Source organism: Anabrus simplex, chromosome 8, assembly GCF_040414725.1.
Source record: "Anabrus simplex isolate iqAnaSimp1 chromosome 8, ASM4041472v1, whole genome shotgun sequence".
Classification (NCBI taxonomy): domain Eukaryota; kingdom Metazoa; phylum Arthropoda; class Insecta; order Orthoptera; family Tettigoniidae; genus Anabrus; species Anabrus simplex.
Window position 1 is genome coordinate 44,438,309 of NC_090272.1, and position 27,426 is coordinate 44,465,734.

Below are 27,426 nucleotides of genomic sequence, written 5' to 3' on the forward strand. Positions count from 1 at the left end.
AAACATTCTTAACTATAATCTATTCTATTACAAGTTTACTAGCAAGCATGAAATACTTTATTGTTTTTCTGATCCTATAAATATATAATCTAGCGATTAGAAATTGTATACCACCGCCTCTCCTACCGTGCCGGTCAACATTCTGGTGGTAAAAATATTTTCGACAAATTAGATTCGAACCGTCTTGTCACGAATTCGGACGATGCTGACTTCACGCTTTAGCGACCACAGCCACCACGTACCGCATGAAGAGCGGACATATTACACGACTTATATAGGAATATTTTTATGCTTCACATTACAGTATTCATACCACGAACAGTATTTTACAGTATATAATATTATAAGGAGACTGCAATTTAAGGTCTGTGGTCCCCGTTGTTAATGAAAAAAATGCCTGCGCATCATATCTTAAAGCAACCAGAATCATTGCTTCTAGCGAAATAGCATTATTTCGTGCAGTTGACGTTTTAAATGAATCCTTCTTCGATACTAGACAATCCTTGCTGTTCGCTTATGAATTATAAATCCATCAAAGAACTCCGTTACATCCGATTTTCCAAGATTGTAAACTTTTGTTGGAACGCGGCTTCTTAACCTCTCTTGCACATCAAAATTATTTCCTATTTAACCAAAGACTTCAATAAATTCTCCCATTTTTCTAATGCTAATACTAGGTTATAATTTTAGTACGTTTTTCATTAAAGTGCTGCAGTACTGGTAGTCAAAACTAACCCTTCTATTAGGAAAATCACAGATACGTTAATAAAATGTCAAGAAGGTTGAATATAAACAGCAGTTTAAACCAACAATATAGAAGGTTTAACTCTGAGCCAGGTTTAAACTTGATACAAAGTTTAAACCAATATGGGGAAAATGAATGTTAGTTTAAACTCAGACTTAAACCAGATCAAAATAAACCTAGTTTAAACTCATTTGGGGAAAACGGCCCTAAGTAACACAAATTTAGTATTTTAATACAGCATTATCGTATACGATTATGTTATCGAGACCAGAACAGATGTTGCACCTTACATACATAAAGCCATGGGAAGTTTTGGGATTGCCTATTAATTACTGTTTTCGTCCTAATATAAGACTGGGAATTTCATGTTTTTGTGTTAAAATGTTATAAAAGCCGCAGTCGTTTTATTTGCGCACGTTTCATCTACAAAGTTTGTATTATTTCGCACTCGTACCAACTTGTACAGTGAGCGTGCTTTCCAGCTGAGCACAAGGTCGCGAATAATCGTAATTTCAGAAGTGTTAATGATATTTTTTCTCTTTCCAATTTGATTATAATTAGTGACGAGTAGAACTAAATATTATGCATTTGAGAACTTGGGCAATGATTCTTTTGAAACCATATTTTCGAGTTCAACATAACCTTCAAAAGTCGATGTAGGCCTAATTTACGTGGTACAAGATTTTCATAAATTGACTAGGAACAGTACACCGGTGACCAAATTACAATGGAAGATTAAAACAAAAAAGGATTTTGCCATCATGTTGGACGCTTTTCTATCTAATGTGCTTTATTTTATTAGATTAGAGAATGAAAAACTACTTGTGGTCGATTGTTGTTTGGCTTGGCGTTATGGGTATTAAGAGTTTTCGAAGAGTTTGGCTGATCCAAGTTGCTGAACTGAAAGAAGTTTTCAAAGGAATATGATGAAGTTTTCAGAGGAAACTGACGAAGTTTCCCCTGTAAAACTGAATGCAAAGTTTCAAGATTTTAAAGTCGCATACCAGTAACAAACATTTGAAGTCAGCTCCGCGGTGTAACTGGCCTGCCTCTCGCTCGGAGGGCCCGGGTTCGATTACTGGCCAGGTCAGCCATTTTTACCTAGTGTGAGGGCTACTTCCAGCTTCAGGCATTCTACAATTATGGTACCTTTAATTGAGGAGCTATTTAATGGTGATATGACGACCCCAGTCTAGAGAGCCACGAATAACGGCCGAGAGGATTTGTCACACTGACCATGCGTCACCTCGTAATCTGCAGGCCTTCGGACCGAGGTCGGTCGCTTGGTAGGCGGAAGGCCCATTGGGGCTGTAGTCTGGTTTGGTTTAGGGACGTTTGTATGAATATAAGTATACATACTTAATTTTTGTGATGTTTAGCCAAATTGTTGATGGCTCATTCGTTCCCGGATATTCCGTTTTCCCGTGTTGTTCGTTTTTTTTCTGTGGTCCCCTCAAAAACGGAGAATCGAGGTTCCACTGTAATTCCTGTTACAGAAGATAGCTTAATTCGTTTCTTTCCCGGAGTGCTGTGAAACAAGTCCCTATTATCAACCCCGTTTCCGCTACTGCTATGTACCCCAGTCACTTTTTCCTTCTGTTCTTGGAGGCGAACACCACTCTGAATAACAGTACACTTTGAAAGCCCTAATGTTTGACATATGCGTTCCAAAAAATGATCTGCAGGAACAGAGAGACGGCTATACAAGTGTACGAATTTCCTCTCCCTCTCGTAAAACTCACGAGTTCTCCGCACTAATTCTAATGCCTGACTATTAAGAGACACTCCGCGGTGCAAAGGATTAACACTTCGCGCTTCATGACTACGTTGTCATTTCCGAGACATCGCACTGCAATCCTTAAAATACAATTTCACTATTTTCTCACAATGAAAACAAAACTTTCCTAAACGCGCAAATCACACCTGACCAAGTGCTAGCGGCAACACTTCAATAGGGTAGTCAACCTACTTATAGATGGCACCACTATACTACCCATATTGCCAACAACAATCAACTGAAAATTGTTCGTATTTATTTCGTGGCTCGCTTAAACCTTATAATATTTTTTTAAATGCTCATATTTGTGTATGATTCATGGTGTGGGTTACTGTAGTCACGTCCTAGTTCGTGAACCATGGGCAACGGCTGAGTGGCCTAGTAAGTGGTCCTGAGAGTCGGGATACCAGTTGCTATGGAATGGGAGTGGGCATCTCGGACATATTCTGAGTCATGGCCCTCCTTGTGCTCAGGCGACTAGGACTATACAATTCACTGGTGGTCCATAACACGTTACAGGATAGATTCTCACTTGGACTATGTGCAAGTAGGGTAGCATCCTGCTTCATGAATTTACCGAGCTCAAAACATTTTAAGCAAGCCTCGGACCTATGGGAGTAACAGAGTCCCACTCCCATTTACAGGCGAGGGACTCCTTGGAAACAACTTGGCGAACGAAATGGAATTCGGTGGTGAGCTATCAATATTAATGGGGCTTATGGAAGAAAGAAAGTAGAACTGGCTGAGTCAGTACAGAGGATGCATCTGGATGTGCTAGGAGTAAGTGATATTCGGGTAAGGGAGATACCGAGGAAGAGATAGGAGATTATAAAGTGTACTTGACGGGTGTTAGAAAGGGAAGGGAAGGGCAGAGTCTGGGGTAGGGATCTTTATCAGGAATACCATTGCACGGAACATAGTTTCTGTTAGGCGTGTAAATGAGCGAATGATGTGGGTAGATTTGTCAGTTGGAAGAATTAGGACTAGAATTGTGCCTGTGTATTCACCATGTGAGGGTGCAGACGAGGATGAAGTTGACAAGTTTTATGAAGCATTGAGTGACATTGCGGTCAGGGTCAACAGCAAGGATAGAACAGTACTAATGGGCAATTTCATGCAAGAGCTGGGAATAGAACTGAAGGATACGAAAGGGTGATTGGTAAATGTGGGGAAGAAATGGAAGCTAATGGGAATGGGAAGCGTTTGCCGGACTTTTGTGCTAGTATGGGTTTAGCTGTTACGAATACATTCTTCAAGCATAAGGCTATTCACTGCTACACATGGGAGGTTAGGGGTACCAGATCCATAATAGACTATATCTTAACCGACTTCGAATTCAGGAAATCTGTTAGGAATGTATGAGTTCCCCGGGGATTTTTCGATGATCCACACCACTATCTGATCTGTAGTGAACTAAGTATGTCTAAGCCTAGGGTAGAGAAAGTGAAATCCGTCTGCAAACGAATAAGGGTAGAAAATCTCCAGGACGAGGAAATTAAACAGAAGTACATGGATATGATTAGTGAGAAGTTTCGAACAGTAGACAGTACACAGGTTCAGGATACAGAAAGTGAATGGGTGGCATACAGGGATGCTGTAGCAGAAACAGCAAGGGAATGCCTAGGAACAAATGTGTGTAAAGATGGGAAAAGGCGAACGAACATCTTGGTGGAATGATGAAGTGAGAGCAGCTTGTAAACGTAAAAAGAAGGCTTATCCGAAATGGCTCCAAACAAGGGCCGAGGCAGACAGGGATTTGTACGTAGATGAAAGAAACAGAGCGAAACAAATAGTTGTTGAATCCAAAAAGAAGTCGTGGGAAGATTTTGGTAACAACCTGGAAAGGCTAGGTAAAAGCAGCAGGGAAACCTTTCTGGACAGTAATAAAGAATCTTAGGAACGGAGGGAACAAGGAAATGAACAGTGTTTTGAGTAATTCAGGTGAACTCATGATAGATCCCAGGGAATCACTGGAGAGGTGGAGGGAATATTTTGAACAGCTTCTCAACGTTAAAGGAAATCTTCCTGGTTGTGTTGCAAACAGCCAAGCTCATGGGGAGGAGGAAAATGGTGTTGTTGAAATTACGCTTGAGGCAGTGGAAAGGATGGTAAATAAACTCCATTGTCATAAAGCAGCAGGAATAGATGAAATTAGACCTGAAATGGTGAAGTATAGTGGGAAGGCAGGGATGAAATGGCTTCATAAAGTAGTAAGATTAGCATGGAGTGTTGGTAAGGTACCTTCAGATTGGACGAAAGCAGTAACTGCACCTATCCATAAGCAAGGGAACAGGAAGGATTGCAACAACTATCGAAGTATCTCATTGATTAGTGTACCAGGCAAGGTATTCACTGGCATCTTGGAAAGGAGGGTGCGATCAGTCGTTGAGAGGAAGTTGGATGAAAACCAGTGTGGTTTCAGACCATAGAGGAGGTGTCAGTATCAGATTTTCAGTATGCGCCAGATAACTGAAAAATGCTATGAGAGGAATAGGCAGTTGTGTTTATGTTTCATAGATCTAGAGAAAGCATATGATAGGGTACCGAAGGAAAAGATGTTCGCCATACTGGGGGACTATGGAATTAAAAGTAGATTATTAAAATCAATCAAAGGCATTTATGTTGACAATTGGGCATCAGTGAGAATTGATGGTAGAATGAGTTCTTGGTTCAGGGTACTTACAGGGGTTAGACAAGGCTGTAATCTTTCACCTTTGCTGTTCGTAGTTTACATGGATCATCTGCTGAAATGTATAAAATGGCAGGGAGGGATTCAGTTAGGTGGAAATGTAGTAAGCAGTCTGGCCTGTGCTGACGACTTGGTCTTAATGGCAGACTGTGCCGAAAGCCTGCAGTCTAATATCTTGGAACTTGAATATAGGTGCAATGAGTATGGTATGAAAATTAGCCTCTCGAAGACTAAATTGATGTCAGTAGGTAAGAAATTCAACAGATTTGAATGTCAGATTGGTGATACAAAGCTAGAAAAGGTCAATAATTTCATGTATTTAGGTTGTGTGTTTTCCCAAGATGGTAATATAGTAAGTGCGATTGAATCAAGGTGTTGTAAAGCTAATGCAGTGAGCTCGCAGTTGCGATCAACAGTATTCTGTAAGAAGGAAGTCAGCTCCCAGACGAAACTATCTTTATATCGGTCTGTTTTCAGACCAATTTTGCTTTACGGGAGCGAAAGCTGGGTGGACTCAGGATATCTTATTCATAAGTTAGAAGTAATAGACATGAAAGCAGCAAGAATTATTGCTGGTACAAACAGGTGGGAACAATGGCAGGAGGGTACTCGGAATGAGGAGATAAAGGCTAATTTAGGAATGAACTTGATGGATGAAGCTGTATGCATAAACCGGCTTCGGTGGTGGGGTCATGTGAGGCGAATGGAGGAGGATAGGTTACCTAGGAGAATTATGGACTCTGTTATGGAGGGTAAGAGAAGTAGAGGTAGACCAAGACGATGATGGTTAGACTCGGTTTCTAACGATATAAACATAAGAGGTATAGAACTAAATGAGGCCACAACACTAGTTGCAAATCGAGGATTGTGGCGACGCTTAGTCAATTCACGGAGGCTTGCAGACTGAACGCTGAAAGGCGTAACAGTCTATAATGATAATGTATGTTAGTATGTCATATTTGTGTAAGCAAATAAAAGATTATAAGCACTATACGGAATTAAATACGAATTAACATGAATAAAATGCGTAACTATATCTGACATAAAAAGTAGTAGATTGGCGATTCTGACTGATGGGCAACGTTCTTCATTTCATTTTTGTAGTCGTGCCAACATGTCTTACAACTGTCAAGTGCAACCTTGTGCCGGCCCACCTATATATCTGACTCTCCTTCTACATGAACAAACTTAAAGATTTTGCAACAGTTTTTCCGTAAGACCAGAGCAGACCTAAACCTTGAATAACCCTTCTTACTTTTCATTTCATCATTACAATAAGTTTGTCTTCCTCACAATCTTTCTTGAAATGAATGGTGACTAATTCACTACAGTTCTTATGGTAAACGAGTTACTTGTTGGGTGTACTTTCAACAGATTCATTTTTAATTTCAAAGCTTAACAGTATTGACTTTATTCAGTCTTGGTCTGGTAATCATATTTTACTATTTCGTTCATAGTGTAAGTGTGAAAGATCTAGTCCAGCTGTACTTCAGTACATTATTCTATATACGAGACCCAGGCACACTGCACCCGTGAAACTGGAGCTGGTTCAAGATGATGATGATGATGAGACTCAGGCGGAAAAAATTTCTTTTTGAGAAAATTAAATAATTTAAAATACGAATCTTTGAGAAGAGTGCATGTTCTGAAACTTCACAGCTGTTTGGTCCAGAAGATACAGTCTTCCTAAACGGCAAATCACTGCTAATGACAGACAAGTTGAAGTATCTCCGACAGACTAATTCTCATAAAGTTTACAAGACTGTTATGAAACGTGACCTCAGCTACGGCTCCACATTCTGGGCAAGGCAAAAGCAGCATGATTAGCAAACGCATGCCACAGAGATGTGAATGCTGTGATCGTCTGTGGACTTTGCTCTGACAGACCAAACGTACAATGAGCACACGTGAGAATCCTTTGGTATCATCACTATCAGTAAGGAACTGGAAGGGAAACAACTTTGCTGGTATGGGCACGTCACACGACATGATGAAGATAATCCACTACAGAATGTTCTTGCCATTGCAGAACCAAGGAGAGACCAAAGACATCCAAGAGCAAAGAATTGGCGAGCAGCTGAAACAACCCTGACGGAGGGGGGGAAAAAAAATCCCTGTACTCAAGATACAGAAGAGGAGAGAATACTCCTTACAGATCAGAAGTGGGATTACGAGAACATAAACAACCAGGGAAAAGAAGATGAAGATGAGCCTCTGAGATACTAGGAATAATAGGATCAACACAAAATATCAAAATTAGTCAAAATATCAGAGTGATTCTTTCCTCCATGATACACTGGTCTATTGAAATAGGTCTTACCATGCTGACAGCTCTGGGCTGTTAAATCACCTACACGATTGAGTTTCTGCAGAATCTCCATACTTCTCCCAGCATGTAACACTTTCTTCTCTACTGCCCTCAGTAATGGCAGAGCCTCAATCTTACTGCTTTGTAAAGAACTGACATACGGCTGAGCAACAAACTCCTCTTCGAAGGACTCATAATCACTTTCATCCTGATGCCTAAGAAATAAAAACAAAGTTATCATTCAAAAATAAGTATGAAGCAACATACAAAACTGTCAAATCATTTAAATGATCATATTACCTTTTCCTCTTTTCCATACCCATTTTAAATTGTACTGTTTAGTAAAAAAAAAGGAGATGAAGGAAATGGCCAGTCTCTTCCTCAACCAGTACCATCACTGGTATTCTAAAGTTCACCTTCAGACTGAATTCAAGAGACAACTGTGCAGATTATTTTTTACTTTTTGCTAGTGGTTTTAATGTCGCACTAACACATCACAGGTTTTCGGTGATGCAAGGATGGGAAAGGGCTAGGATTGAATAGGTAGTGTCCTACAGTACAGCCTCAGCATTTGCCTGGTGTGAAAATGGGACACCACAGAATGTGCAAATTTCTAAAATTAAACTTTATTATACTGTAATGTGATGGTCTGGCCGGTTCAGTCCACTACACTAATAGAGTAGACTGTACAGCCAGCGGCTCTGCGCCGAGTGTCAGGCGGTATAAATAACTCGACTTCCTCAGAGGACCAACGACTTCAGGAGGATGAATTCTCTTGGGTGGGGCAATGGTCCCCTCAGTGTAGGAAATGACACTGGAACCCATCAATCAGCGCCTGTCCCCTGGTTAGGGGTGGCTGCAGCAGAAGACGTCTGTACTCCACATTAGGAGCAGCCTCATCACCTGCTGGCAGCAGTTCTAAAATGCCTTTGGGAGTGGCGAGCCAATCATAATAACAGCCTAAAATTGGTTCGGATGAGAGGAGAATAAAATCAGTAATCGATTACTTTCTGGTGGAAAGGGTAAATTGCAGACAGTTGATGGATATAACAACTTTACCAGGAGAAGCATTCAATAGAGATAATAGAGTTGTGATAGCAAAAATGAGAATGGGGAAAATGGAAACATTAACTCTTTCCCACCTGTAGCGCCCAACTGTTCACTTTGCCTTCCAGTCCTTAGCGCCCGGCTGCATTATCTACACACCTCTGTGATCTATGGAATCGTTTTTTTTTGTGTTTTTTTTTTTTCGGCAGCGAAATGTGTATATGGCATTTATGAATATCCAGTACGATCTATAAGGCTTAGGAAATAAAAGAAGAGCGATAATCTGTCTTGACATTGCCTAGGCAACAGTCTTGAATTTCCGCAAGCGCGAATCACTAGTTCCGTTCGTAAACACAGCGGGACTGAATACTGCGGATACTGAAATTGAGCTGAATATAGGTGAGGAAAGTGACACAAAATCATTGAGTAGCGGTGGAGGTGAATTTTTAGTGAGTGAATAACATATCAACAAAGATCATTTTAGTGATAACTGATATAAGTGAAAAATGATATCAAGAAATCTGACCTGATGGCGATGCTGAGGCATTTCAGGACACAAACATTTCATTACCTGACCATAATTTCAAAAGGTTATTAAGAGAAATAAATTATTTTTTACATATGTTAGGAGGAGACAAACTATTCAGTGACATAGCCAACTGTATATATATATATATCAATGCAGCATTCTTACAGGCACATTCCGGTAACATAGATACGGAATGGGAAGGCACTTGCTCAGAGGAAATGGAAGCTGATATACAGTATATGGGCATCATTCCACTTCCAGAATCACGTAATTATTGGTTTAGAGGGATTCAGATAACATGAGAATGTGACAAATACAGCCTACCTCTGTGTCGAGTATCTCCAGTAAGGAGTGGAGGTTTGAACCAACAATCTTATGATTCAATGAATAGAGAAATGGATGTGATGGTATGTTCTATAATATTATTGAAAACTACCTGATGTACCCGTGCTTCGCTACGGAATTCTACACTGTATACAGAATTCTAGGTTAGGTAGTGTACACATTGCGAGCAAGGTTGTATTAAATTGTATAGCTCTTAACGTTACCCTAGAAATGCGACGGGAGGTCACGAAACATCTTTTCTCATATGAAGACTGAGGGAATTTTCACTGTAATGGTAGACCTAATTTCATACCATCAGTCACAATCAGGCAGGGATGTTTTCATTATAATGCCTTTTTATATTCTCGGAAAGACTGTCTTAGTGGTTTTCCCAACAGAAATGAACATACAATAATGTCAATAGGAATGGCGCGATTAAAAGCAATGCTTTCATATTACGATATACTCGTTCAAATGAAACACCACACATTTTCTCACTTTTAATGAACAGGACTACGCTGCCTATCTAACAGTCCAAAGTTCCAGACCTGGAATGACCCAACCGCAAACAGCCGTGATCCGTGAACACTCTTCGGCTTTCTTCAGCGGGGAGAGGGTCGAATAGTGGAGACTCCCAGGGCAAAAACTATGCCCAATTACTATTCTGTTTCCTAGGAGTACCCGATGAGTCGGAAAATATCAATTCACTACACTGGCGGCGGAAAAATCTATCTGACTTAAAGGCAAACTTTACCTCCAAGACAAAAGAGAAACCCCTCTTCACTGCTATTTTGGAATAAACTGAATGTAGAATTTAATAAAAGTGAAGTGAAAGAAGCTTTTCTTAAGAAACGGCTCTTTTCAGAGTTGAATTTTGAGTTATTTGGAAAAGGCCTAAAACCACCACCACCACCGAGAGCTCTGCCTTAAGTATGCAGACTGCTCATTGAAAATAGCACGTCAGAGTAGGGATCGAATAGCTGAAATACTACGATGATCCAGTGTGTTACGTACCAGCTGTATCAGAAAATGTACGAACCAGAGGAATGGCATGCTAAAGAAGAAAGTTTTCTAACACCCCGGATATTTCCCGCCAATATTCAGTCAGGCTATTATACTCGGTACGCAGCAGTAATCCCATTTATCGGAGTTGAGGGGCAGCATAAGAGACAAAGAACATCACAATAAACAATGGTCAATGTAATGTTATTGTTGATCAATGTTATGCACTTTCGATATTATAGGCCTTCACATTTCGTTTTCTTCCGACTCTGAAATACCATTCTTATCATAGTCGGTACTGTAAAACTGAATAAAAGATAAATGATCGGAATTGTATTCCCTGTAACTAATTTATGTAGTACTTTTCGATAGGACCAATAACATTGGTATTTAAAAATTACATTTTATGCACTTTCCCCTAAACTACAATTTCATCCAGGATGAATAAAATTGCTTATAGCTTAGACTGTAGTTTCTTATTCCCCGACTCTATAAACTGATTTTAATTAAATTCTGTTAACCCATTTTCTCGTGGCTCGACGTTGATATGGACTTAGCAGCAAAAATACAAATTCATGAATATCTGTTATCATAGCCGGTACGGTAAAAATGTATAAAACATAAATGCTCGGAAATTTAATTCTCTATAAGTTTGGTTATGTAGTATTTATCGATACGACTACAATATAAATATTTGAGAATTACATTTAGGCCTTCCCCTAAACTACCATTTCACTCAGCATAAATAAAATTACTTATAGCTTAAATTGTAGTGGTTCATTCTCCGACTTTGCATACCAATTTTCAATGAAATAGGACCACTAATAATGTAAATATTTAAAAGTTAAATTTTAGGCCTTCCCCTAAACTACCATTTCACTCAGCGTGAATAAAATTATTTATGGCCTAGATTGTAGCGACTTATTTCCCTACTTTGCATACCGATTTTCATTAAATTTTCTTTGGTTATTTTCTAGTGATGCGTATACATACATACATACACACATACATACAGACAGACAGACAGACAGACAGACAGACAGAAATTACGGAAAAGTAAAAAGTGCATTTCCTGGTTACTGTGGACATGACCAATACAGAAATACCATTCTTTTCAAATTCTGAGCAATGTACAGACAAAACTCTTATTTTATATATATAGATTTGAATACATTGTGATCAATAGTTTGTATTATATTTAACTTTTTCCGAAACAATTTGCTCTGCTTCAACTTTTCCTAAATAATAGGTTGAAACCTGGGGATAAGCGGAGTGAAAATATGTGCAGGAAAGGGTTAAAGGATATAAGAGATAGTAAAATAATTAAAAGATAAGAATGTACAGGAAGAATTTCTGGAGAGAGTGAAAAAATAAATTCCAGTTACTGAAGTGGGAAATGTGGAAGATGAATGGTCCAACCAACTTCAAAAGGGTATTTGTAAGTGGGGCAGAGTGTGCCTTAGGTAGAACACTAATGACAGTGAAGAAAAGAAGACACCATGGTGGAATGAGAAAGTGAGAGAAGCAGTGAAAGAAAAGAAGAAAGCATGGCAAGAATAGAACAGAAATTAAAAAAACACGAAAGCAAAAAGAAGTATCTTGATAATAAAAGGAAATGTAAGTTATTAGTAAAAGAAAAATTGGGAAGAATTTACACAAAAGATGGAGACAGATAGAGCTAACAGTAAAAGAATGCTGTATGGAATTACACAAAGTATTAGGAAATAATTCATACAAAGCTAATGAAAGAGGAATGTGGAGAGTTAATTACACATCCAGAAGGAATAAAGAGAAGATGGAAGGAGTATTTTGATAAACTGTTGAATGTAAGAAATTTTGCAAAGTAATATGGCATGATAACTCAACAGCAGATGATGATAGAAGTGGAATTACCAGTCTGTAAAATGAAAATGGGGAAGACACTAGGGAAGGATAAATTTAGTGTGGAAATGATAAAGGCTGCTGGACTTGGACTATAATGGGTGCAGATTGTTAAAATGCATATCGAAGCAGAAACATGTGCCAGAAGACAGGGGAAATGGAAAAAAACAGTTGTTAAGAAGGGTGACAAAAAAACTGTGTGATGACTATAGAGGAACCGCATTCTTATCACAAGTAGCAAAAATAATGGAAAGGATATTAGAGAGGGGAATGAGATGAAAGGTAGGAGAGCTGCAAGAGGAACAGTATGGCTTTAGTAGTGGAAGATCTACAATGTACCCAGTCTTCAGCATGAGGCAATTAAATGGAAAAGAAATGGGAATATGGAAAGTATTGAGCCCTTATTGAAGTGCTCATTTAATTAATCAGTCATTTATTTGAATGTACAGAGAATATTTCATTTTTATTAAGTACTTGTAACTGGCAGGATGCATCTACAGTACATTCAGCAGCACATGTCGCAATTTCTGCAGGGAGCTTGGAGCTCAGGTTTGTTTGCTCACCAGCTAAATTTTTGACATGATGCACACAAAGCCGAACAGGGAAACACTAGAATTTCAACGGACAACATTTCGGATGCCCGGGAAAGAGGCTAGGGTCGCTTGTGAGAGAAGTTTAAGTAAGCGTCAGGTACGTGATGTGTTGAGCCAATGAAACGATGGAGCCACCATCGATATGGCTAGGCATTGGTCTAGGGAAGAGATGGCCCCAATCGAGGATTCGACGGCGTCTTCAAGGATGAGTTAATAAAAACGATGACCGTGTCAGTTAGTTACCCTATTATATACAGACAACAAACGTGTTCCACCTATTAATACTTATTTATTATAAATGGATTTACATTAGTACCAGTTTCGGCCTTGCACGGCCATCATCAGCTAGTACATTATTATACTACAGCCATTAGACAATATCACAAATATGTTATTATGTTTAGATCACCTGGATGTCTAATGAGGATGAAAATAGAATATATTGTAGTAGTGTTTTGTGTATGTGGGGTTAAAATGTCTATGATCAATGTGGTAATGAAGGCTACAGTGAACTAAAACCTATTGAGTGTACACTGGACATAGAGTACATTAAACATATTAAAATACATAAAGCACAGTATAAAACACTTAGTAAGTTAAACACACTAAAATGTGGTACATATATATTAAAACCCTTGTTAAAATTTGAGAGTTCGTATTGCGTGGAGTTACTTCTTCAATCTTCTTTATAGTTCTTGTGCTTCCATATATCTATGTTAATTTAGTTGCATAAAGTGATCTTCGAGAATATTCTATGGCTGATATATGTCATATTGATTCGCGGTGAAAACCCTTGTCGTGAAAATGTTTAAGTACTGTGTAATTCAACCGTTGATATACTTCAGTAAGTTTTGTGACAGACTGCAAGTCTTGAGTTTAAATTTTGATTAAAGGAGCTGTTGGTGGCGACACCTCTCTCGTCTGTGTTCGTGTTGTAGTTATTGTTGTTGTGGAGGTCGTGTAGCATTGTGTTTGGAAGCTTGCTGTGTTCTACTACGAGTGCGCCTGGGACATTCGTGCGCTTTGTAGTATGACGTGTTCTGCAAAGCCAATAGAATCATTTCAGTAAGAAGTGGCTGTTTGTGCGGGTCATGAGTGAATTTTTCGAGTTTTATTTGTAAATATCATAATCAACAAATTTAGGGAATTATTTGCGTGTGTACGATGGATCCAGGAAGAGCAAAAAGACAAGTATTGCATTGACAGGCGAGGGAAATAGTATTTAGAGTGTATTTGTATTTTATAAGCATGCGCCAGCAGACGTTCAGAGGCGGGTTCAGAGGTGAGGAACGCCATGTTGCCACGCCTCAAAAGAAGACAGCACACGCACATGGTATCGGCCTGCAAACAGTACAGAGGATAAAACAAGCTACGGAAATAAAAATAATGCAGTGTTCAGGTCGCCAGGGAAGAACCCTAAGAGGAATAAGCCAAAGACGGACCCCGATGATTTCAATAAAAATGTTCTGCGTACAACAATATTTGATATGTATTAAAACGGTGAATATCCTACGACATTGAAACTGGCCCATCCATTTACCTTCCTTAATATCTCAAAAATTTCCCCCAACACTTTCTCAGGCTTTGGTGTTAAAAATTAATTTAGACTTTGAAGGAACTTTTAACCCCACGAAAAATATAGGTTATTATTGCTTTGGAATTCAAGATATAACTGGATGAAAAAACGAAGGCCTTCTTGCTCATTTTCATGGAAAATATATTTCATAGCAGTGATAATGTATTTTTATCATCTCAGGCAAAGCAGCTATATCCGTAAATTTACACATTCATATTTGCGTGAAGACCACGTGGACCTCGCGTTAACTCTTTCGATGGAAGGAATTTTAGTTCATTTAATTTTTTTCAAAATGAGCCTTAATAAAATGAGGGTGCGGGCATTATTCGGGTAAATACGGTACTTACTTCATAGCAAAAATCATTATGCGTAAATGATGCAGTTGTGTAATAATTATTGTGTGTTAGTAATTGTAGAATTAACCAAGATGAGTAATGTTTTTTAAAATTAAAATTACATTGAGGAGATTTGTTGGTGTTTGTACGTTGCATAGGTTAGGTTTATTTTAACTCAAATTTGGGTTTGGGAAAATAGGAAATAACATTCCCATTTCTTGTTTAAATATCTAGTAGTTTTGTTGGCATAATATTTTATAAAGACAAGTTATACAGAGTTGTACCGTACAGGCCTCGGTACTACACACAGTATTTCATATAATAGTTTAAAATCTGTTCCACCTATAATTTCTTTAACTCTTTGAGCGCCAAGGGATGATTTATCATTCATCCGTGAATTCGCCAAAAGTGCCAGGAATGATAATTCATCCCTCATGCAGACTGGTTTAGAAACCGTCGTAGTTCTTTTCCGTTAGATGGTAGCACATATCAGTATATTCTTATCAAAGAAGGTGTGAAGTCTCCAAATTTGCCACCTGGAGTCGCACAAAATGATTTGTTTTTGTGTGACGAACATTTAAAAATGTGAACGTCGTGTCCGCACAACTTGTGCCCATGTCAACAGTGATGCGGACTTATGGGACGAAGTATTTACAAATAATGATGGTCTAGCTGACTACATACATAGTTTAGGGAATGACGATGATTATGCCGAGTCAGAAAGTGAACTGGACTTCATTATAGTGTTGAAAACACTTCTAGTGAGATTATACTCAGTGTGAGCGATTCTGAAAACTATTTTGTAAACACCGCCAATTGCTGAGGTTAGAAATAATTCGGAATGCAATGAAGATTTCCATGGTAATATTGGTATTAGACTGGCCCCGCAGTATAGGGGTCAATGTGTATGCCTGTCACCCGGCGGCCCCGGGTTCGATTCCCGACCGGGTCAGGGGCTTTTAATTGCAAATTATTAATATCCCTGGCTAGGAGACTGGGGTATTTTTGTCATCCTTAATGTTAGTTTCCTCACATTCAACACTTTACACTTTGGCAATTTCCAAATACACGCATGTTCATAACATATGGTGCAAAGTAGGGGCAAAAGATCTTTCTAGGTCGATGCCCCGAATAAACAGCATTTAAAAAAAAAAAAAAAAAAAAAAAAATTGGTATTAACAATATCACACATTGCCATTATTCAGTGAAGTTACCCGTGATAGTAATTTACCATATCAACCACCTCACACTTTCCTCGAATTACCCGGACCGAAACATGTCCTTCCTCATGAGGCTGAACATGTACCTTATATTTTTAAGACACATTATCACTCCAAATAACATAATTTTATCCAAAACAACAGTCAAGAGTTGGTGCTACAAAAAATACCATCAGTTAGTGTCATACTGATTTTTTGAACTACATATTTGCCTGAATATGTGGATTTCCGTTAATTGTATTTTAAATGTTTAAACTGATGATTAATTTTAATTTTAACTATAAATAATTTTAGGTATAAACTTCCATTAATTCAAAGGAACATTCCTTCCATATAACAGAAAAAAAATTCACTGAAAATGGGTGTAAACTGCGAGAGTGATGAATTTTTTCTCAAAAAGTGGGTGGCATTCTTGGCTAGTACCTAACAAATACATGCGGCACTGAGAGGGTTAAATAAATAAAACAATAGCCTGATAAATCTAGTTAGGAATAGGAGTTAAAGAGAATGTATGATATTTCACTGACAAAATTCTTAACAGTATTTATATTATTGGTGATTATTCCTGCTCCTCCTATTCATATATACAGGGTAATTTATATAAAGAGGGTGGTTTTCAAAACAACCCTATTTATGTCTGACGGCAGGAACATCTTAATGAGGTTTTACTATTAAAATTTTAATTTTAGGAAAAGAATACATACAAATATCATTAAGGCTAACGAGCTAGAATATAATACATAGAGTGGCTATAACAGCTCGATTAGCGCTCCAGGCAGAAACAAGCAGCACTACGGCTGCCATAATATAAATGACAAGACCTGTCTGAGTAATCTGTCAATGAATGAAAACAGACAAAACTTGCTTTTTACGATTCACTGCTTGAATCCATCTTTGCCGCTTTTTCTGCCTGTTAACCTCTTAGGAAAAGAATAGAATATCACACAAGTAGTATTCCTGTTGGAACACCTTTTCCTTTCTGCATTTTCTTACACCCTACATTCATGATTCAATTTAACTATATGAAGCAGCAAGTCCACATTTAATTTATCTGGTGGCCGCCAGTGTCGTGCATGCAGCAAAAGTGATTTAGCTGTCGTGTTTCGCTATCAAGCTTCAAAATTTGTTCTACTTTATATTACATACCACTTAGTCGAGCAGCTCGTCTCCTTTCTCCCAAGTCTTCCCAGCCCAAACTTTGCAACATTTTTGTTTCGTTACTCTTTTGTCGGAAATCGCCCAGAACAAATCGAGTTGCTTTTCTTTGGATTTTTTCCAGTTCCTGAATCAAGTAATTCTGGTAAGGGTCCCATACACTGGAACCATACTCTAGTTGGGGTCTCACCAGAGACAAATATGCTCTCTCCTTTACATCCTTACTACAACCCCTAAATACTCTCATAACCATGTGCAGAGATCTGTACCCTTTATTTACAATCATATTTATGTGATTACCCTAATGAAGATCTTTCCTTATATTAATACCTAGGTATTTACAATGATACCCAAAGGGAACTTTCACCCCATCAACGCAGTAATTAAAAATGAGAGGACTTTTCCTATTTGTGAAACTCACAATCTGACTTTTATCCCTGTTTGTCATCATACCATTGCCTACTGTCCATCTCACAACATTATCGAGGTCATTTTGCAGTTGCTCACAATCTTGTAACTTATTTATTACTCTGTACAGAATAACATCATCTGCAAAAAGCCTTATCTCTGATTCCAATTCTTTACACATATCATTGATATATATGAGAAAACATAAAGGTCCAATAATACAGGCTTGAGGAATTCCCCTCTTAATTTTTACAGGGACAGATAGAGTTTCACCTACTCTAATTATCTGAGTTCTATTTTCTAGAAACAGAGCCAACCATTCAGTCACTCTTTTGTAGAGTCCAATTGCACTCATTTTTGCCAGTAGTCTCCCATGATCTACCCTATGAAATGCCTCAGATAAGTCAATCGCAATACAGTCCAATTGACCTCCTGAATCCAGGATATCTGCTATATCTTGCTGGAATCCTACAAGTTGGGCTTCAGTGGAATAACCTTTCCTAAACCCAAACTGCTTTCTGTCAAACCATTTATTAATTTCGCAAACATGTCTTATATAATCAGAAAGAATGCTTTCCCAAAGCTTACATACAATGCATGTCAAACTGACTGGCCTGTAATTTTCAGCTTTATGCCTATCACCCTTTCCTTTATATACAGGGGCTACTATAGGAACTCTCCATTCATTTGGTAAAGTTCCTTCATGCAAACAAAAATCAAACAAGTACTTCAGATATGGTACTATATCCCAACCCATTGTCTTTAGTATATCTCCCGAAACCTTATCAATTCCAGCTGCTTTTCTAGTTTTCAACTTTTGTATCTTACTGTAAATGTCATTGCTGTCATAGGTAAATTTTAATACTTCTTTATTATTAGTCACCTCCTCTATCTGGACATTATCCTTGTAACCAACAATCTCTACATACTGCTTACTGAATACTTCTGCCTTTTGAAGATCCTCGCATACACACTCCCCTTGTTCATTAATTATTCCTGGAATGTCCTTCTTGGAACCTGTTTCTGCCTTAAAGTACCTATACATACTTTTCCATTTTTCACTAAAATTAGTGTGGCCACCAATTATGCTTGCCATCATGTTATCCTTTTTTTTTTTTTTTTTTTTTTTTTTGCTAGGGGCTTTACGTCGCACCGACACAGATAGGTCTTATGGCGACGATGGGATAGGAAAGGCCTAGGAGTTGGAAGGAAGCGGCCGTGGCCTTAATTAAGGTACAGCCCCAGCATTTGCCTGGTGTGAAAATGGGAAACCACGGAAAACCATCTTCAGGGCTGCCGATAGTGGGATTCGAACCTACTATCTCCCGGATGCAAGCTCACAGCCGCCATGTTATCCTTAGCTGACTTCTTTGCTAGATTCAATTTCCTAGTAAGTTCCTTCAATTTCACCTTACTTCCACAGCCATTTCTAACTCTATTTCTTTCCAACCTGCACCTCCTCCTTAGTCTCTTTATTTCCCTGTTATAATATAGTGGATCTTCACCATTCCTTACCACCTTTAAAGGTACAAACCTATTTTCACATTCCTCAGCAATTGCTTTAAACCCATCCCAGAGTCTATTTACTTTTTTATTTACCGTTTTCCACCGATCATAGTTACTTATTAAAAACTCCCTCATGCCTGTTTTATCAGCTATATGGTACTGCCTAACAGTCCTAAATTTAATCTCTTTCTTTCTTTCACATTTATCTTTAATTCCCACAAAAACAGCTTCGTGATCACTAATACTATCTATTACTTCGGTTTCTCTATAGAGCACATCAGGTTTTACCAGCACCACATCCAGAATATTCTTCCATCTAGTTGGTTCCATCACTTTCTGAATCAGGTGCCCTTCCCATATTAACTTATTTGCCATTTGTTGCTCCTGCTTCCTGTCGTTTGCATTACCTTTCCAATTGACATTTGGTAAATTGAGATCACCCGCTACGATCACGTTCCTTTCCTTATCTTTTCCCTCAGACCTGATTATCTTATCAAATAATTCTGAATCAGCATCTGCGGTAGCCTTTCCTAGTCTGTACACTCCAAAGACATCAAGTTGCCTATTATCCATAGAAATGAGCCTTACCCCTAGAATTTCGTGCTTATCATCTTTAACTTTTCCGTAGCTTGCAAATTCTTCTTTCACAAGAATGAATACTCCCCCTCCTACCATTCCTATCCTATCTCTACGATACACCCTCCAGTTCCGCGAGAAAATTTCTGCATCCATTATATCATTTCTCAGCCATGATTCAACTCCTATTACAATATCTGGTAAGTATATATCTATTAAATTAATTCTATTCCTTTCTTTACAATATTTCTACAGTTGTGCACTAACAGTTTTATGTAATCCCTACTTGATTTCCAGTTCCCTGTTTCCTTAACCACAACACAAAGAGTTGCTTTCCAACTCGAACACAATTAGGCCTAGTCCAATTCATCTGGCAAGAAAATTCCCCTTTCCATCACATCAAGGTTGAAAGCTACAAGAACTTGCATAGCTACACACCACTGTTTCAAGTATTTACAGTAAAACCTTGTTAATCCGAATTTGTTGGGACTAAAAATTCGGACTTCGAATTACGTGATTTCGAATTAACCGCCAATTCATAATTCAGACGTGCCAACCCTTGCCGCATTACAAAATATTCTAAGGCCTGAATGCAGTTAACCTTGATTAACAGTTTAAACCTTTAATCCTTTCAAATACCATTAAAACAAAACACAAAAAACTATTTCCAAAATGTATCCAGTATTCAAATAATGCACTTGGAGAACTCGCTGACAAACGTAATCTCACGCAATGAAAAAAAAAGAAGAAAAAAGCATGATTTAAAGGCAAGGAGAAATCTATGCTGGCTGCCATATGCAAGTGTTTTATTCATTGGAATACTGTACTGTATACATTTTAGATGCCTTGTACTTACACAGAAAGTGCCCGATGCCCTTAAGACCTTAAGACTTCGTGCCTAATCAAACTTTCCTATGGCTATGGCTTTCCCGCCAAGGCACTTCTCTCATACTGTACTTCAGAAATGTAAACACTTGCTGCGTCACAAAGTATTCTAAGACCCATTAATGCATGCAATCACCTCGATTCACAGTTTAAACCTTTTAAATGCCATGGTAAAAACTATTTCCGAAATGTATACAACACGGTGCATTTACAATTTTCAAATAATACACTTGGATAAATCACTGACAAACCACCTCACGCAACGAAAGAAAAAGAAATCGCACAATTCAAAGACAAGGATAAATTATGCTGGTTCCCCTGTGTAAACACATTATTTTTTGGATTACTGTACTGTTTGTATTTTTAGATGCATCACACTTGCACGGAAAGTGCCCGATGCCCTTAAAACATTGTGGCTCATCGAACTTTTCTATGACGGCGGAATAAAGTTTCTCGCTTCCGTGTGCATTGCAACAGAGTAGGCCTACAATGACCGCCACCCTTGAACGATTCCCCGGCTGGCACTTTCTTCTTTAAAACCATAAGACCGTTTGAGCTCGGCATTAAAAGAAAGCAATACAGTTTCATCGGCAATGACAATATTGTTCGGTGCCTATGAATTGATTATATGAGCCACGCTTTTTCGTCAACTGTCGGCATCGCCAGTGTTTGCGGATTCTGTCTTCCTGCACACTGCCTGATGCGTGATATTACGGCGTTCCATAAAAGGATGAATACTAAAGAATTCTGATTTCATTCAACTTAGCAATTATGAAGCACACTGTAGACACACCGAAGTGAGTGTAAGTGCGGAAAGTTACCCCTCCACGTTCCAGAACGTGTTCTATCATGACGCGGATAAAATTTTAATTTTAATTACTCTAAGATACTATTGTTCTAAAATGTAAAGGCACTTTCGAATTAAAAGTCAATTTCGGTAATGGGGCCGACATTGTACTTGGAATTACGAATTATCCGTATTTCGAATTAAACAATTTAAATAACAAGCAAAACCGTATCTCATGTTTCCGGGAACGAGAACTTCTTCAAATTAGGCGGGATTTTGAATTGTCGAGGTTCTACTGTATTAAGAAATTTTTTAAGACCCCTTATTTTAGGACAGTTTTTAAGTGGTATTTCATGAACACATCTTTTACATCAAGAGGTGCCAAACAGTGACAACGAAGAGAAAAACAATCACTCTTTAGACATTTAAACTTTTTACTTAGTCAAAGACAAATTGTTTTTAATATAGTGTTTTACCTATGTTACTTGTGTTTTTGTGTTTATTTTAACTATCATTCAAGATCATAGCTGAAGATGTTTTCCATGGAAAATGAAACACGGTACCAAAACAAAAAACAGTTTAAAAATAAATGTTATTGCAATCTAAGAGTAAGATTTGAAAGTGGTGGAAAGGTGGAACTTCCTGAACGTACAAGTAGGAATTTGTTATATATTTATTTATTGAAGCGTCAATATGCCTACATTCTGTTTTGCATGGTTTTTTTTTTCAAGAAAAATAAACAGTGAATCTTATTTCAGGTAACTTCATTTCTTTTCTATTATAAGGCAGCTACACATATTAAAAGATCCTCATTTTCTCCACTGTAAAGCATGAATTCCCATCAAAAGTTCTCATTAAAAGACAAATAGCTGACTAGGCAGTAGATGAATAATATGAAAAGAGACAAGTGGTATTCCAAGCAGCAAAGTTCTCTGTTCAGAACAATCTGAATAGCAGAGAGAGAGAGAGAGAAAGAGAGAGAGAGAGAGAGAGAGTGAGTGTGAGTGTCCAACCCTTGCACTGTTTCTCTACGGGGTCGAATGTTTAATGACAGGAGATGTACAAGATGGCTGCTAGTCGCAAACAAAACTTTCTCTCGCAAAAATTGTAAATCGCAGGTGATATAGTGCTTGAAGTGAGAAATACGTTATTAGATTTGTGCTGAAGTTAAACATGCTTGAAGTGATAAAGATGTTATTACATTCTGGCTGAAATTCAATGTGTGCAGTTAACTTAAGTAAACTATCAATGTTCTACTACTAAGTTGTCATAATGGCACCTAATAAGCTTCCCCAAACCAGCCTGCCGCATGGCGCCAGCATACAGGAATCTTGATTTATTAGTTTCATTATTTCCCGTATTGACAGTTATCATATATCATAGAAGAGAAGTCCGACTCGTTGGCTGAACAGTCAGCGTACTTGCCTTCGGTTCAGAGGGTCCCGGGTTTGATTCCCGGCCGGGTCGGTGATTTTAACCTTAATTGGTTAATTCCAATGGCACAGGGGCTGGGTGTAGGTGTTGTCTTCATCATCATTTCATCCTCATCATGACGCGCAGGTCGCCTAGAGGTGTCAAATAGAAAGACCTGCACTTGGCGAGCCGAACCCGTTCTGGGATATCCCGGCACTAAAAGCCATATGACATTTCATTTCATAGAAGAGAAAAGAAAGGATCCACCTAATCAATACAAGTTTATTGTAAGTTCCTATATTACAGTACCGGTTTCGACTCTTTTTTTAAAGTCATCTTCAGCTGTACATTACCTTTACATTAGTCAAAGTTGGTACTGTGCCTTGCTAAGTAAAAAGAGGGATGTAATAAGCATTAAAATTTTTAGGCATATTCCAAAGTAAAAGCCGGCTATATATGAGGCGGTCCGTTCCAAAACTCGTCTTATCCATTTTTAAAAAAAAATGAGTTAGAGATGGCGTTGCCTTCTTGGTGATGTTTGTGATAGTTCTATCACAAAATTAAGCTCCAAAACTCGCCTTTTCCCATATAAATCTGTCACCAAACTTAGGCTGTTGTTCCATAACTCGCCTTATCCACGGCGCTTGTCGTTCCAAAACTCGCCTTATACAATCAACCAATAGGAAGGGATAATTTCAGCACGTGACTCACGCTACAACTTACCCGCGTTTTATGCCATTCTTTCCACTCTTTGAGTTGTTCTTGAAACGTGTTAGTCTTTCATGCAGTTTTGTGCTGTGAATAGAGTGTATTAAGATGACGGAAAATATTGCTCCGGTTGCGGAAGGTAAAGGGAGAAGAAGGAAGAGTGATCCTGATTCATGGAGAAAAACTAAGGAAAAAAAAAGACAGGTTTGCTATGAATGTTACATCCTAATAGTTTAGTTGAGAGCTGCTACTTTTAAAATACAGTGAAACCTCATAACATGTTTCCTCAGGGAACAATCTTGTCTACTGGAAGTATTTTAATTTTGTCTTCATTAGTTAACGATATAACAATTTATCTTCTACATCTCAACTTTCTTGTCAGAACACTGAATACACAAACCCATAGGAACAAGGTGTTATAGTATTCACAAACTCGACGAGCTTCAAGGTCAAGCTACCTGCTTGTTATCTCGCGAACTTCGTCCGTCCTGTGGCTTAGACAAGAGATCAAGGGAGGTTCACATTCTACAAGGGATGGACAAAGAATGCTTTCAGGGCTGCGTAAAATGTTTATCACACTAAGCAATAAAACGTATGAGGAAGGAACGAGGTTTCACTGTAATGAGAAGTTGCATATTGTTGTATTATGAAATCTTAAACATCAGCAATTTTGCGATATACAGTACCTTGATGAGAAATCATTCATTTTCATTGCAGGCATGGGCCTACTAGTCCTCCAGACTACCCACAATGTAGTCACAATGGTCCAACCTTCAAATGTCGTAAATTGCGGATGATTGACATTCAGCAGTTTCATGGAAACTTTTATGAATGTAACTGTACCGGGCGGTACACCTCCACACCATTTATTTAAAAGTTGCGCCAGTTGAAACTCCTCTTCTGGAGGAAGTCTGAACTTTATCTACGGTCTTAATTTCCAAATTTCTCAGAAGATGTCACTACCTGGAAAATTTTGAGTTTGTGAACTGTGTCATTTTCGACGTACTTTTGTCTTGCTTGTATTAAGAAGTGTGAACTTTCTCTTCTAGAGGACACTACTGAAGATCAACAATAGTGCACCCTAGTGCGGAGTCAAAGAACTATTTTGTTGGAGAAAATTTAATTTCAGGAGTTTGTTCTTTGTTAAATTTCTTTCTGTCATTGTTTAAGTTGGCAATATTTACCCCTTTCTTCCCCTTGTTTTGAATGTATCCAATCACGAATTTTTTCAATTAATTTCTGACCAATCTGGTGTATCTTTCCCCAACTTGAATCTGTTGCGGGGTCCTACCCAATAAAATCTTTGTGGGAGGGTGTTTTCTTTCCCCTAACGCCTAGAACTTTCTGCGAGAGTATTTAAACTGCTGATTTTAGGGTCTCCGGGCCACTTCTGTTCCATCTTTCAGTGTATTCAGTACATAGCAGGAGGCGGGAAGCGCCTCTTTCCTCGGCAGCGGTCAACAATAAGGTAATGGCCGATTAATAAATTTTTTCTTTGCCAGCTCAGCAGTTTAACTTTCGGGGCAGGTTCTAAGCGTTCCCCTATGTAACCTTTTCCTAAAATGTAACTTCTCTTTTCTTCTATTCTCTTGTAAAGCGACATACTGGGATAGAGAGTGTTAACCCTCTCGAACTCCCACTCACATTGTTTGAGGTGAACTTATTTTTTGCAACCTATTCTTCAGTAATGTAAGTTAGTAGTTTCTTAAGTCACCTCTGTAGTATGGGATTAGCCCTTGCATCAGTGGCCTTAGAGCCAAAATAGGTCTTAAAGACAAAGTGTATTAGGAGTGCAAGTTCGCCTCCTCTCAAATTGTGATTTTAGAGGTCATGTATTAACTTTCTTGTCATTTAACAGACCTCAGTAGATTGGGTATTTTGCCCCTGTGTATATGTCCTTTGAGGACGGCTTAAAGGTGGAGTTCGGAGTGGCCTATGATAGGCTTGTATTTTAAGGGGAAGTTGCCCTTTTTGAAAATTGTGTTTCTGCCTCAAGGAGGCTTTTGGATGTAATTGGAAGCCGGTGTTTCTGGCATGTTTGGGGGTTTTCGGCCCCTTTGTTGTATGGTGTTCATTGTAAGGTTGGGCTCATGGCTCAAGAATTATGTTTCTGACCTTTTGAAGCCCCAAATGGGGTACCTGTGTAAATGTATTTGTCAATCGTGTTTCGGCTACTAAGTACCTGTTCTATTTGTTGTTCCCTAATTTTGAAAAGAAAATATAACCTTGTTAAATTTTAAAATTAATTTCACTTTAGTAGCTTGAGACCCCTTCACCACCCAGCACCTTCTTTCATGCATAACTACCACCAAAACACGGTAACAAGTGGTAGCAGAGCGTGGTTGAATGGGTCTCAATTTAGCCCCTTTTGACGGCTAAACTCTGTTTTGATCTGAACTCTAACCATTTTCTCAGTTGCTGGAAATTTTTTATTGAGGTTTTTCAAAATTTTTCTGTTATCATGCCCGGCCCTCGCGATGTTCTCCTCCTTAACTACTTGCGCAAAGAGGAGTTGATCTACGAATTAACTATTAGAAACGTGCAATCTGGAGGCACGGTTGCTATCGACACTAACAAGCTTAGAGACTCCCTTGATTTGCCCATTTCCATCCCCAATTTGGGAGAGAAAGAAATTGATGACTCTCTTTCCACGATCGTCGAGAACATTACTGGGCTAGCATCGGTCGTTAGTTTTTTTGATGAAAATGATCCGTCTCCTAATCAAATTAAGCGTGTGCAAGGCAGGCTATATCATTTTTCAAATAGAGTTAATGATCTGTTGTCTCTAAAGGTGAATGACGTTCAGAGGAAGGAAGCTAATACGCTCCTTGAAACTATTTCTGAATTGTCTAGTAAAGTCACTCAATTGTTAACTGGGGAAATTCCTCCCAAATCTGATCAACCCACCATAGTGAATGTAGGTAGTGAGGAAGAGTCTCCTAAGGGAGAAGTAAATAGGAAAACCCCCACTGCTCAAACTATTTCTGCCCCATTGGACAACGAGTCTGAACGCCGTGCATCGTTGAGTAACATCCGTTCTGAATTAACTTCTTTGCCCCTGAAACCTCTACCTACTATGTCACCCGGGTTTAGCAGCTTGCCTCATCCATTGGCAATGTTGCTAAGAGGTATCTCTAAGTTTTCTGTCAACACCACCAGTGAAGTTATTTCATTTTTAAGATTTTTAGTTGAATTTCAGGATCACGCCCTTGTGTTTTCTCTTTCCCCTTGTCAAATTTTACAAATAATCTATCCTTATGCTATTGGGGTTCTCTCAGATAAAATAGTAAGAGCTATTGCTGAACAGTCATCTATTGAAGATTTTCACGCACACTTGCTTGCAAATTTCATTCCTGCCCGCGCGAGGTCATCTCTGATTCAGAAATACTATTATCGGGTACAGCGCTTGGATGAAAACTTGGCTGATTTCATACAGGACATTAAGTTTTATACTAGGGTGTTTGCCCTTCATTTTCCTGAAGATCAGATTGTGCAGGCTATTGTAGAGGGAATTTCACCTCCCTATAGGTCATATTTGTGTTTCGCGGCGTGCCCGCAAACCTTCTTGGAACTTGAAGCGTTGGCCGTCTCGGCGGAAGGAGTTAGATACGCCGATTCTTTGCGTGTCGCGAAAGAACCCCCGCCTTCCTTTAGTAACACTCGGCCTCCACCTCGCCGACCAGTCAATCCCCGTAAATGTTATGCGTGCGGGGCGCCTGACCATCTGCGCAATAAGTGTCCTCTGATCAAGTCTAGTAGGGCAAATAATGGAGCTGGTTCATCACAAGGCTGTTTTAAATGTGGGACTTTCTCACATATCGCCAAGAATTGTCCCAATTCGAATAGCACCCCCTCCTGCTCAACTTCTGGGGTAACTTCCAACAACAATCAAAAGTGACTAGTGGCTTCGGCTGAGTCAACTAATTCATCTTCCCGAGGCTCAGCCCCTGGTAAGCAGATCG

The 27,426-nt window shown here is 38.7% G+C and overlaps 1 protein-coding gene across 1 annotated transcript in view; it reads right to left on the reverse strand.

The window, feature by feature from the left end:
• Nucleotides 1–27,426, reverse strand: part of Grip128 (gamma-tubulin complex component 5) — a 334,747-nt gene that overhangs the window by 118,103 nt on the left and 189,218 nt on the right. Inside the window, exon 9 of the mRNA XM_067152174.2 lies at nucleotides 7,532–7,734. Within this exon, the coding sequence (XP_067008275.2) occupies nucleotides 7,532–7,734 (203 nt within the window). The remainder of the gene's footprint in view (nucleotides 1–7,531; nucleotides 7,735–27,426) is intronic.